The 12,613-nt window shown below is 30.6% G+C and overlaps 1 protein-coding gene across 13 annotated transcripts in view; it reads right to left on the reverse strand.

The window, feature by feature from the left end:
- Positions 1-12,305, reverse strand: part of LOC143067767 (rho guanine nucleotide exchange factor 7-like) — a 39,712-nt gene extending 27,407 nt beyond the window's left edge. For 3 of the 13 annotated variants that reach the window (XM_076241297.1, XM_076241293.1, XM_076241295.1), the window contains exons 1-6: positions 11,538-12,298; positions 3,045-3,168; positions 1,964-2,046; positions 1,546-1,640; positions 732-827; positions 29-151 (exon numbers count right to left, since the gene is read on the reverse strand). In XM_076241297.1, coding sequence (XP_076097412.1) covers positions 29-151; positions 732-827; positions 1,546-1,640; positions 1,964-2,046; positions 3,045-3,168; positions 11,538-12,011 — 995 coding nt within the window. In that variant the 5' untranslated portion in view covers positions 12,012-12,298. Of the gene's footprint in view, positions 1-28; positions 152-731; positions 828-1,545; positions 1,641-1,963; positions 2,047-3,044; positions 3,169-11,537 lie in introns of all 13 variants that reach the window. The other 10 variants (XM_076241291.1, XM_076241300.1, XM_076241288.1 and 7 more) reach the window with 7 other exon arrangements.
- Positions 12,306-12,613: the final 308 nt, after the last annotated feature.

Here is a 12,613-nt window from a genome sequence, read left to right on the forward strand (position 1 = left end):
TTAGCTTTCATAAACATAAATGTCCTACCTTTTACTCTGTACAATAGCTACAGCTCTAGGATGATTGGAACAATATTCTAAATATAATTCTTTTAATCTTGGAGCATGTTTCATAAAAACACCACCAATTCTTCTTAAATGAGGTAATTGTCTGGAAAACCAGAAACAAAATTAATTACAATTTTACACTGGAAGTCAATATCTTATAAATTGACTGTTAAGAAATGTTAAGAAATATGAATTCTTTAGAGACATCTGTTAAGATATATCTGACATTAATGAACCCTTCTAAAAGTTGTCCAAAAGCTTAAAATTCTAACATGCAACAACAGTATTTTCTGTAAATATGACAAATATTTCAATACAAAAATCACTTGAAACAAGGACACTTCAATCGTGTAAAATAAGTTGTGACTTTTATGTAAAGAAAAGCAGTTAAAGCTCTAAAAAGGGTCCTTGTTTGAATTATTGTATACTTGGAAAAAAGTGTGATAAATGTACCCTTTTCTTTCATTAAATTTAGTTCAAGTGAGTCTTTTATCATTGGCAGATCATTAAAAGAGATACAATTGATAAACAGCAAACTCTTACAGTGCTAAATATAAAATTATAACCCTACATGACAGATTTCAAATATATTGGTTTATACTAAACATTCAGTTACTAAAATTGTTTGATATAAAAGAATGTACTGGTATGTACGATTGCTTTCTTTACTAAATAGAACTTACTTCATACAGTCTTCTATTGAAGATAGAAAATTGTTTTGGAATGCTAAAATGTCATCTAAATTTCCTACTAGTTTAGTGTACTCCACAGGAGTCAATCTGAAACACAAAATAGGCATTGATATAAAATGTGATACATTTGTATACATTATACTGTAAAAATTTCTGTTATCATTGGTCTGCTTAATCTGTTTACTTAGATTTTTGTATTTTGCTTTCTTCCTTTTCACTAAACTTGCTGTTTTGCACCTTTACTTTTGGGTACTGTAAATTCAGAAATTATTGTGTGCATTTATTATTGCGATTTTTGTAAAATTGACAAATATGCGAGATTAATTATTGCAATGACAGGAATCTGCATACAGATACTTGTATCAGATATAACAATGTTCTTATTGTTGGGATACTCACTCAGTCGCATTATTCGCATTAATAAAAACCTCGCAATAATTTCTGAATTTACAGAATTTGTTTTGCTCACTGCTGATGGCCATATGGTGACCTATAGTTGTTAATTGTTGAGTCATTTTTGGTCTCTTGTGGAGAGTTGTCTCATTGACAATCATACCACATCTTCTTTTTCTATATGATATATAGTTGCTTTAATTCTATTATAATAGTCTCAGATTCTACATCATTTAGTCTCTGGTGGATAGTTGTCTTGCTAGCAATCATGAAACATCCTCTTTCAATATACATTATAAAATACTATATTTTTATATGCACCTTTTAAACAAATTTTTTGCAACCCCCTTGTTATATTATTTACTTGTCTACATGTTAAATTTTTAACAGTCCAGTCTGTAGAAGGACTTACATGCCAGAATTCTGTAAAGGATGTATGTAGTTCTGTAGTACCATTGTCATTTCCTGTACATGGGTTTTCTCTGTTTCTATCAGATTCTGAAAAACCTGCAATATCACTTTAGTTTTAGTTTATTTCCTCATAAGTATAAAACATTCAATTTTGATGTTGTTGTATTACTTATTCCTAAGAAGTGTTGTATCATTGTTGCAGCATGTGCAGATCACATAAACTAAACGGAGAAATATTGAAATCTCTTTCATGTAATTATTCATATTTTTTCCAATTAACAACAGTAAGAGAGATCTTGGGAAGCATAAGCTTCAGACTCAATAACAAAGTAAATCGTTTTTAACAAAATAACAAAAAAATATTTGATTTACAATGAGGGAGGACAATATCATTTCAGTGCAGTCATGTCTGTACTTACAACATTGTGATATAACTGTGTACTTTCTCTCTTATATACTCCCATGTCTGGTCCTTTAGTTATTGATGATCTGTTGGCAATATCTGGAAAACAAAATATAAACTTCAAGAAAACATTGTTTTTATCTTAATGTATGGAACAACACCTCAGTGAGCTTTCTATTTATTTTCCAAGCACAATTTATATTCTAAGTTTTCAACTGGTAAATATACCACCTGCACATTAGACATTATGATTCTGTTGGTGCAATATAGGTAGGATTATCTGATTGCAATATTAGTGGGATTATCTGACAGGATATCCCATACAAAAATGTGTTTCATTATCAAAACCAGACATTTCCCTGATACTTATGACCTGTAAATACATGTACAGGTTAACAACATTATAATCATCATTAAAGACTTCTGTAATCAAGGGTTATTACAGAACTAATTTCAACATCTGAAGTCAATTAACTGATTCCCATTATGGCTATCATCTTTTAATGACAGACATCAGAAATTAACAAGATATTTTTTGGCAACCTTTTTTTATTCTTTTTAAAGTTCTTGTTTTCATACTTTCCATGATTATTTTAGTGAAACATCAAGTAAATTTTATCAGTTTTTGATACAAATTGAAATCAACACTTAAATTATTCGGTATTCAACTTCTCAATAACTGCTAATATAATAGACAAGTGACTGATAAATTTGAGAGCAAATACTTGCAATAATATAATCATTTATTAGTACGAGTCACATTTGAGAAAAAAATAAATTAAGTTTTGTGTACTGCACCACAAAAGGTAGAGGCTTATGGTATCAATTTTATTTTTTTGTCTTCTTGTCTTATTAACTATGTACAGGTATTAATTCATCAAGCGCTTTTAAATTTATCTCACACCGAATGATTTCACCTCTCTTAATTGGTAGTATTGTGTGAAGTTGTTAGGAAACTTTCCTGTCATTACAGAATTTCATCCAAAGTTTTTCTCCCAATGTGTTTATCTTCCAAACACAAAATCTTCCCTTAATCAGACCTTTAGTTGCTTTCCTTCATGCAAATTGTATAAGTTTAAAAGTTTGTCTGCCCTTACCAGACTTAATTTCTTTGGTATAGTTGTTAGGAAACCAGCCAGTTTTACCATTCAGTGTACCTTCCCACCAACCACCTTCAACCATCTGTGTGACTGTTATGATGTCCCCTTTGTTGAAACATAGCTAAAAATATACAGATAAAAGGGAGATGTCATAAGCTATTTAGGTTTTAATCCATTTCAATTCTCAGTTATGCTTCCAAAACAATCAAATCACTGAAATGAGATAAATATAAATATCAAATTCAAAGAAATTAATCTATCATTACGACAAAAACATGCCATCCAGATTCCAGTCCAGTAAATTGATGGCTGATTAATGCCCAACAGCAAATATTTCATGAATGTTATGTTACTAAAATATAAATATATCCTGCTTTTTACTTGCCCTGCATGGGGAGACATGTTTACATATTACCCTCCCTGGATTGATGGAATCATTATTCTGACTCCAAGCCAGCTAGTATTGTGCATCACTCCTTTCAGAGTCCAAGAAATCAACAAGGACACAGAGATAGGTTTTGCCTGTCTGCAGAAATTTGAAAAAAGACAAGACAATCTGATGAGCAACAATTCAAAGTCACTGAACCATGACCTAGGGGGAAGGACTTGAAATAATCATCAAACTGATTTGTATTAATAGTAATGAAACTTAATAGAAAATAAAATTGATCTATCACTAGTGACTTCAACCAAACTGACTTAAGCAGAAAACTCAACATTGAAATTTGCTTATTTATTGAATGTTGATTGACTTTGACCTTGGGGGCAGGGCCTCGAAAAAAGATGTCAAACTAATTTGTACTGATAGTGATATAATCACAAGCAGTTCCTATCAAACTGACTAAAGCAGAAAACTTAATAATTGTTGACCCACTATCCTCCGCTTAGCTGCCTGAAAAATACCTATGTATGCCTAATATCTTTCAATGATGAAATCCAAAACTAATGTTGCAGGCGAGATAAAAAAGCATGAGGTTTACCGTTAGAAATAAAATTTGTCTCTAAAATAGTGGAACACAAAAGATATTTTTTTCTATAATGGGGGTTCCACTTCTAATTACAGTTTTATATTCTGCTAATACTCCAGATTCTAATTCAGCTTACATTTAGCAGATTACTGAACTTCCAAATGTAATTCTTTTAAACAAATGAGCTTACTGCTGAATAAAATTCCATTTTCAACATGAATTTTTTATTATAAACTATCTTCATTATCTTTTTAAATACAATTTAAACTGCAATAAATTTTGGCGAAAGCAATTCAAAATGTTGAAGCAGCAGAATATGAGAAACCACATATACTTGCCTTAACATTATCAGAACAACCATTTAGACTGTGTATACTACCAGTGTCACTAGTATATTCATTAGAACAACAACACATTTCCATCAGTGTAATAATTATCTAAATCTATTATAATAAACATTCGTCCTACAGTTGAACCATGGCATTTCCAAAATCTTCTTTTCCTCAATGATGAAAAATTAGTCTCACACAATCCAAAACACAATTCATAAGGTACAGTAAAGTTTGTTTTGACATGTGTTTGCACAGACAAAACGAAGATAACGAAATAATGAAACACTTTAACTTCTCAAAACCTGATGAAACAAAATTATTAATTCAGACAAGATGAAGTTGGAATCTACCAAAATGTGTCAAGGCATTTACCATGTCAATCCTTCATATGTCAACTTCACTGCCAACTAAACGTACATGTAACATACTATTTGGCAAGATTCACATTTGTATAAAAGTGTCCAGTTCTAATGAAGTTTTACATCTAGACATATTGCAGTGTGTCCCTCTTTACTCAGATTCTAGCTGAAGCATCCATCTATTTTTCAATACTTGGAAACATCTTAACAGAGATACTTCCACGTTTTTAAAATAAGGCAGGAAAAGTTACCAATAAATTTATTAATACAGCCTTTTTTTATATATATACATTTTTTTTACTTATATATGAACATTTCAAAATAATCAATAAACAATTTTAAAAAAAAAGTTATATTAAGAAATATATTTCAATCTAATACAACTAGCTATATACAGTGTATAGTGATCTCTCAGTTGGATTGATGAAATGCAAACATAAACCGGATATATACAATTGCAAGTGTTCATGAGAGTTTCATACTTAAAAAAGGTCAAACAACTATTCAAAGAACAGATGATGCCCCTGCTTGCATATCATATAAAGTTATAAAGGGACATAACTGAGGAACATTAAAAGTGACTCTAACTGAAGTACTTGATCTGAGTTTTGTAGATATAAGCATTGTAAATAATTTTCATGAAATTTGGTTGATGCAAACTTAATTTAGAGAATGGAAACCAAAAATTCAGCAATCTAGCTTTTGGAAAGAGCATAACCCTAGAAAATTTAGTGACAAGCCCATAATTCAAACTTGATCTGTATCTGTATATCCTACATTGACCAAAAGGTTAAACCTGAAGCAAAACAGACAAACATACAAATAACAATGAAAGAATGGACCCACAGACCAAAAAACGTAATGCCCCTAGATTGGGCAAAAAAAAAAAACAGACCTTACAACCCTAAATATCAGGCATGCAACCGGAAACACTCATATTATTTTTTGGCCTCATCACAGACATAAATTCAAATTCAAATTCAAATTATTTATTCAAGAAAACTCACAAAGAGCATAAAATGAACAATATAAATGCATATGTACATAAATATTGAGAATGAGTTATAGCTGACAAAGAGATCTAATACACACATAAAAAAAGGAAATATTATATTATATGGTATGATAAATATCAAGGGAGACAACCCTGTTCTTATGTAAATACTCTATTAAGTTACCATATCCATACAACAAATAAATATATATATATATGACAGAACACTAAGATGATAATTTTTCTGTTGCTTTGCTATCAGTTTTGTAAAATATACTCAAACTTAGAAATCTAGATATATTTCTACATACATTGGCATGTTCATTACTCATAAGCCAAATAAATTTGTTATCTGTGTTCAGTTTTGAACTATTCTTATTATAGCAAATGTCTATATAGGTTTGCCTAATAGTAAAATATTTTTGGCAATCTAATAAAATGTGTTTTTCATCTTCTACTTCACAAGAGGAACAGTTCTTACATGTTCTGTCATTAACAGGTGTTTTTGGTATTGTATATCTACCCAATTCAATTTGCAGTCTATGATTGCTGGTTCTATATCTACTCATGTTATATTTATCATTTTCGTTACAAATATTAACAAGATAATTTTCAAATTTGAAAATGTTTTTGAAAGTTCTATATGTTCTCAGTTTCTCACTGGTTTGAAGTTGTTGAAACCATCTAGATTCAAACTTACTTTTAGTAGATTTTATTATCCTTTGGATATCAATATTTTTCATAGAAACATGTAATTGAGTTAATTCTGACTCATTAGAGTTGAACATATTAAATTTCTTGAGAATATTTTTTATTGAGCTTAACCAGCAATTTTGATTATTTTCAATCATGACATATATCTTGTAGTCTGTCCAATGTATACTGGGTGGGCTTTACAACCTTATCAAACAATTTCAGAATGAAGATAAGATTTCTATCAATCTCAGTTTATATAGCACAAGTACAATTTGATCTATTTTAGCTTTATTACTGACACTGATGAAGTCTACTTCGGTAACATGATAAATGTAAGCTTTATAATTTTGAAATAATTTGTTTTCAACTTCTGATAAATCTAATAACTTGAGCACAGACACATTAAAATGCTTTTGTATCAAACAGAAGAGTTTTCTGAACATCAGAAGTGATTTCATGTGCCAAAATTACTCTTTCCACTTCAAAAATTCCACAAAATTTATTTGCAAATGTAGAAACATTGCTGAGTATAGGGTATGGTTTATTCTCATGTTGAATACTGTACAGAGATCTTAAGTTTACATACATGTACTTGGGACACCACTAGAGAGTTGTTTACTTGCTGTCATTGGCAATTCTAATGCAACATTGTTTGTAACGTTCATTTTGATTGGATAATGTCACTAATTTTCATGGCATCAATACACAATTAGAGTATGGAGATAACAATATTGTATTTTAAGCTCTGACGGCATTAATTGGTGGTTTGATGGTCGCAAATACCTGTTTACTGGCTCTCCTGACGCAGTTGTCTCCTAATTGTAATTGTAGGGGTAAATTCAGTAAATAAATATACCTCATCCAGGACCGCCCATTTGGGGGAGAGCTTTCTGTATAAAACTGAAGTCATGTGCTCTTCTGATTGGTAGATAATGTTTGTAATAAATATTTTTTGGTAGATGGATCAAAATTAGAGTTGAAAAAATAAAAAAAAATAAATGCTGAATGTATTATTTTTTTTTACTACAGGGTTGAAAAGTAATGGGGGTCAGTATAGGAATTCAGTGTGAATCTACATTGTTTGTAAACAAGGTCATGTGAATGCCCAAAAATGCTGCATGACCCTATGTTTTTATTGTTGCAAAAGATAGGGCTACATTTGTACTTTCATGAATGATTTATGAAAGTTTCTAATTTCTAACAATAAATCAGATATAAATTTAATAGTCTATTTGCCAATTACCGATTTGATTCTGTTTTAAACACTTTTTAAATAAATTACTTCAGATTGTCAATCTTAGACTGGTTCTATACTGGACAATATTAATATTGGCTTTTGCCAATGTAAAGTATGATGAATTGAAAATGATGTATCGGCGGTTTAACTAATTTTTCATAAAAAATAATTTCTGATGTCGTAAGTATTGAGCTAAGCAACAAATTATTAAAATATTTCAAAACCTTAAAGATTACACACATTACCTACAGGTAAATTTGTTCTTTCTGCTAGCTCTCCATTGTATATAAAAATTAAGGGTCATTTACCGGAATTGGCAAATGGACTATTCCATACATAGATTAGCATTAAAGTCAATGAGAGAGTTTTTACTGAATTTACCCCTGTACCACATCTCCTTATAATTTTATATGAACTTTCACATCTTTATTTCTTATAATTAGCTGTCTCCTGAATTTAATTCAGGTTAAATGCTAAATCATATTGGGTTTAATATCTAGTATACAACTACGTTGTTTTGATCTGCTCTGATCAAAACAATTCCATCATTTGTGAGCTTGAAAAGCTAAATTGTGATTGGCACTTTTTAATACAGAATACCACTCCTAAAGTTGGAGACTGTACCAGGTAACTTTGTTTTAAGATGATTAGTTTTTACATTATACAGATAAAACTTTCATCATTGAATGCAGGTTAGATTTTTCAGTGAATCTCTTTTGCTTAATAATGATTTTATCAAACCTAAAAAAAATATGTACAAATACAAATCTAATTATGTCCCAAGTTTTTAATTTTTTGTTACTGAATTTTAGATTTAACAGTATATAAAGTGAAGTTTCAAATCTCTACAACTTCTTGGATTTTATTCTTTTTGACAAGATATTTTAAAACATCCCTGTATACATGTTGAATTATCATTCATTGATAATTACCATCACAGACAAAAAATTTGATAACAGAATGCTACCTAGTAACATATAAATCAGTCTTGTCATTCATTACATGCTGGTAAATTGTTTCTTACATGCTGCATAAAAATACTTCAGTTTCAGAATCCTTGACTGATTAGTTTTTACACTGAAGGTTAATAACAAGAAAATTTCTTTCTAATTCATGTAAATACATGATTTTAGCAGAAACTTGTTTTTGTAAGGTATCCCCCCTGCTGAGATGAATGAAATATAATCCAAGGAAGTACCAAGAGATAGAATGATAAGATTAAAACTATGATCAGCTGCTGCTTAGATGATGGACTTGATAAAAGTGAATAACCTCAACTCAAAAAGATACCACGATGATTGATTATTGAAAAATATCTATAAAATAAACAACATGGAGATAAACACACTTATCACATGTATCTCTGTGGTACACAGTTCAGCACAAAACCATTATGAGCGTACCTATGGTTTCATGTCTTAGAACTCAATAACCATGATATGTACATGTATTACTGTGATTGGGTACGAATGTTCGTTGATTTCGTGGATACAGCTTAAGCACAAATTTTAATGTTAAAAAAAGTTCACATTTTCTAAATGCTTGTATACAGACTTTTACATATTCATGATAACACAATTTTTACTCAAACCATGAAAATTGGACTTTTTGGTATCCATGAAAAAAAAAACAGTAAACAAATCCCATTTAGACAACAGAAGATAATGGTGTATTCTAGATATACATAAAAAAATGAGGTATCTGTATATTTTAATGAGACAGCACTCCGACAACAACATTAACCAAAAAAGGTCAACACATTATAGCATAGATCTACAACTGTCAGTAATTGTTTTGTTTTTCTCTTGATATAAATTGTGGTTACTATCATAAATAAGGTCAATGCACTGTTCAATAAACAAGTTTCATTGATGTCAGTGATGACTTATTAATTAATTCATCAACTTGATGGCAAATTGTCATGATTGTGTTGTGAATTTAAAATCTAACTTCCTTAATGTGAAGTTAACAGCCAGAAGTTGAATCAGACTGAAACATAAGTACTGATTTTTTTCCTCTCATTACAACCTATTTGTCTAAACTATTTCTGGATACTTAGAGCTATTTAATGCCATAAATCATCATTAAAGTGATTCTTTGATGTTCCAGATACACCATCTCACCTCTTTATATTTTATACATCATCAGATAAACTATGGCATACTCTATTTAGAAATAAAACATTTTTAATTTTCTTCTAAGTCTAATGTTTGTATTGACTTCGCAGATTTTATAATATATTTTGCAAATAATTCTTTACCAAAGAACATTTTGGCAGTGTTTCAGAGACAGGTCTCTTGAGAAATTTAAGAAAATAAACATCTGCAATCTGTTCTATATATAAAATCTACAAATTTAGTACAGCTTTGCTTTGTCATTCAAAAAAATTTCCAATTTCAAATACATTGTATATAAAGAAAATGATGTGGTTTGATTGCCAAGGAGACAACGCTCCATAAGTGACAGGTTGACACAGAAATATGCAACTATAGGTCACTGTAAGACCTTTGACAATGAGTAATATCTGTTCTGCATTATTGTCAGCTTTAAAGGCACTTAAACATACAATGTTTATTTACCAAGAACTATCAATTATTATTTTTACTTTTAGATGTTTTATTGGAATAAACTTAAATTGTCATAATAATAATATTGGCATAACAACAACTATTTAAATATATATTAGTAAGCTAAACCATAGATGTAATACCCATGGCTAAATTGTATATACATAATGTATGTAGGGTTTATACCTCACTCTTTATAAAATAAATGTAAAAAAAAATGTCATAATAAACTTGTTCAAAACTAAACATTGCCATATTTTAACACATTCTTCGGAAACTACATATAAAACAAGTGAAACTGCGAGCTACTGCTCACTGATGATACCCCCGCCGCAAGTGGATAATATTAATAGTGTAAAAATATGCAAGTGTTCGGTAAACAGGAAGTTGTCGAGTGATGAATCTGAAAACGCATCACACGGTATAGCTGACTTATATAAATCCTGAAACTAAATTTCAGAAATCCTTGTATTGTAGTTCCTGAGAAAAATGTGACGAAAATTTTCAACTTGGCTATCATGTGTAAAATCATACAAGTGTTCGGTAAACAGGAAGTTGTCAAGTGATCAATCTGAAAACGCATCACACGGTATAGCTGACTTAGATAAACCCTGAAACCAAATTTCAGAAATCCTTGTATTGTAGTTCCTGAGAAAAATGCTACGAAAGTTTCATGGGACGGACTGACTGAGGGACGGACGGACTGACGGACGGACGGAAGGACGGACGGACGGACGGACTGACAGACAGAGGTAAAACAGTATACCCCCCCTTTTTTAAAGCGGGGGTATAATTATCTTGATACAGGCACATACAATTTTTGTAAACACAAGTGCTGGAATGCTTCCATCAAGTACAACAGGAATTAAAGGCAAATATTATTCATAAGTCATCATCTATTCTTACATCAGTCACATTACATGCAAAATCTAGGTCATTAGCAGCACAGGTAACATGTATATTTTCATTATATTTCTCTAAGAGTCATGATCATTCCTTCAAAAGGCATAATCATGGGAACTGATTTGTTACAATTTATTATATAACCAAATATATACAAAAATAAGGTCACTACATGTACCTTTAGATTCAGTAAAAATAAATCTGAAGAAGTGAAATTAAGTTTTCCGAGTTCATGGGCTTTAATTCATAAGGACATTCTGTTTGAATCTGTAACTTATAACTGAGCAACTAAATCCTACATTGTAATAACCTGTTTAATATGGAAAAAAGTCTGGGCAATGGAAGAATAATTCTCTTTATGAGGGTTAAGAAATAATATGCCTATGCATCTTTAATAGACTATAAACCTGACAATACTAACTTAGTTGACTTACCTCATCATTATTTGATCCAGAAAAGTTATGTAGTGCCTTGACCCTTTTAGGGTTCTGTGAGCTTGGCTCTACCATTTTCAGTAAATGTTTAGGCTTTGGTTTTAACTCTGGCTTTTGACTTTTAGCAGCTGGACTTGTTGATGCTGTAACTGTTGCTAGGTGAGCTAGTGCTGGGATAGCTTCATAAGGGTTTTCTTGCTCATTGTGACAAGTTTCATATATTGGTTCCTCGTTGTTTTCAACAAGTATAATAGTATTCCGAGCCGACTGAAAAGGAGGAGTGTCACATTCTTCACTTTCTTCTGATTCAGTTTGATGTTGGGATTGCTGTCGATTTTCTTCAGCTTGTTGTTGTTCTAGTTCTTGGCCTCTCACTTCTAAAATATTAATAAATTCGTTAATTTCATTAACAATCATGTCAAAATCCCCTGACAGATCAGTACTTGGTGTTTTTTCTTCCCGATCCTTCTCCATGGTTAACTTTCACATTTACTATCCCAGTGTTAGTTATAAAATTTTCAATGCAAATGCATCTTTTGAAAAAGAATGATAAATACTGCTGCACACACACAAAATTTGTTCAGAACTGCCAAAAAATGATTTCTTATCTTTTGAGTTTTCAACATGTAATAGCTTCTCTGTAAGGTATTAAGTTAATTAACTCTACTATTTGCACACATATGTTTTTATTGTATCCATTTTGTAAAAATAAGCAACATGTTAAATCTGTCAGTTAAGAAATCTTGAGGAACATGAATGACTCAGTGGCATTACAGTAGCACAGTATTTTTGGTAATTATGACCCCCACATCCTACAGATTATTTGATTGCTGATACTGATTGAGGTCCTTCATGGGGGAGAAAGATTGTGTTGATTACCATGTGAAAACAGATCAAAACATAGAACAGTAACATCACAAATTAATAAGTGTTTTCTATTTTACAACTCCTGTACATGTGCATAAATAAGAGGAACTTAAATATAAATTGGACTTTTCATTTTGTTTAATAATAAGATATACATTCATATAATTCTTCTTAAACACTGCTTTTTAGAATAAATATGGATGAAAAAA

This window comes from Mytilus galloprovincialis, chromosome 3 (assembly GCF_965363235.1).
Source record: "Mytilus galloprovincialis chromosome 3, xbMytGall1.hap1.1, whole genome shotgun sequence".
NCBI lineage: Eukaryota > Metazoa > Mollusca > Bivalvia > Mytilida > Mytilidae > Mytilus > Mytilus galloprovincialis.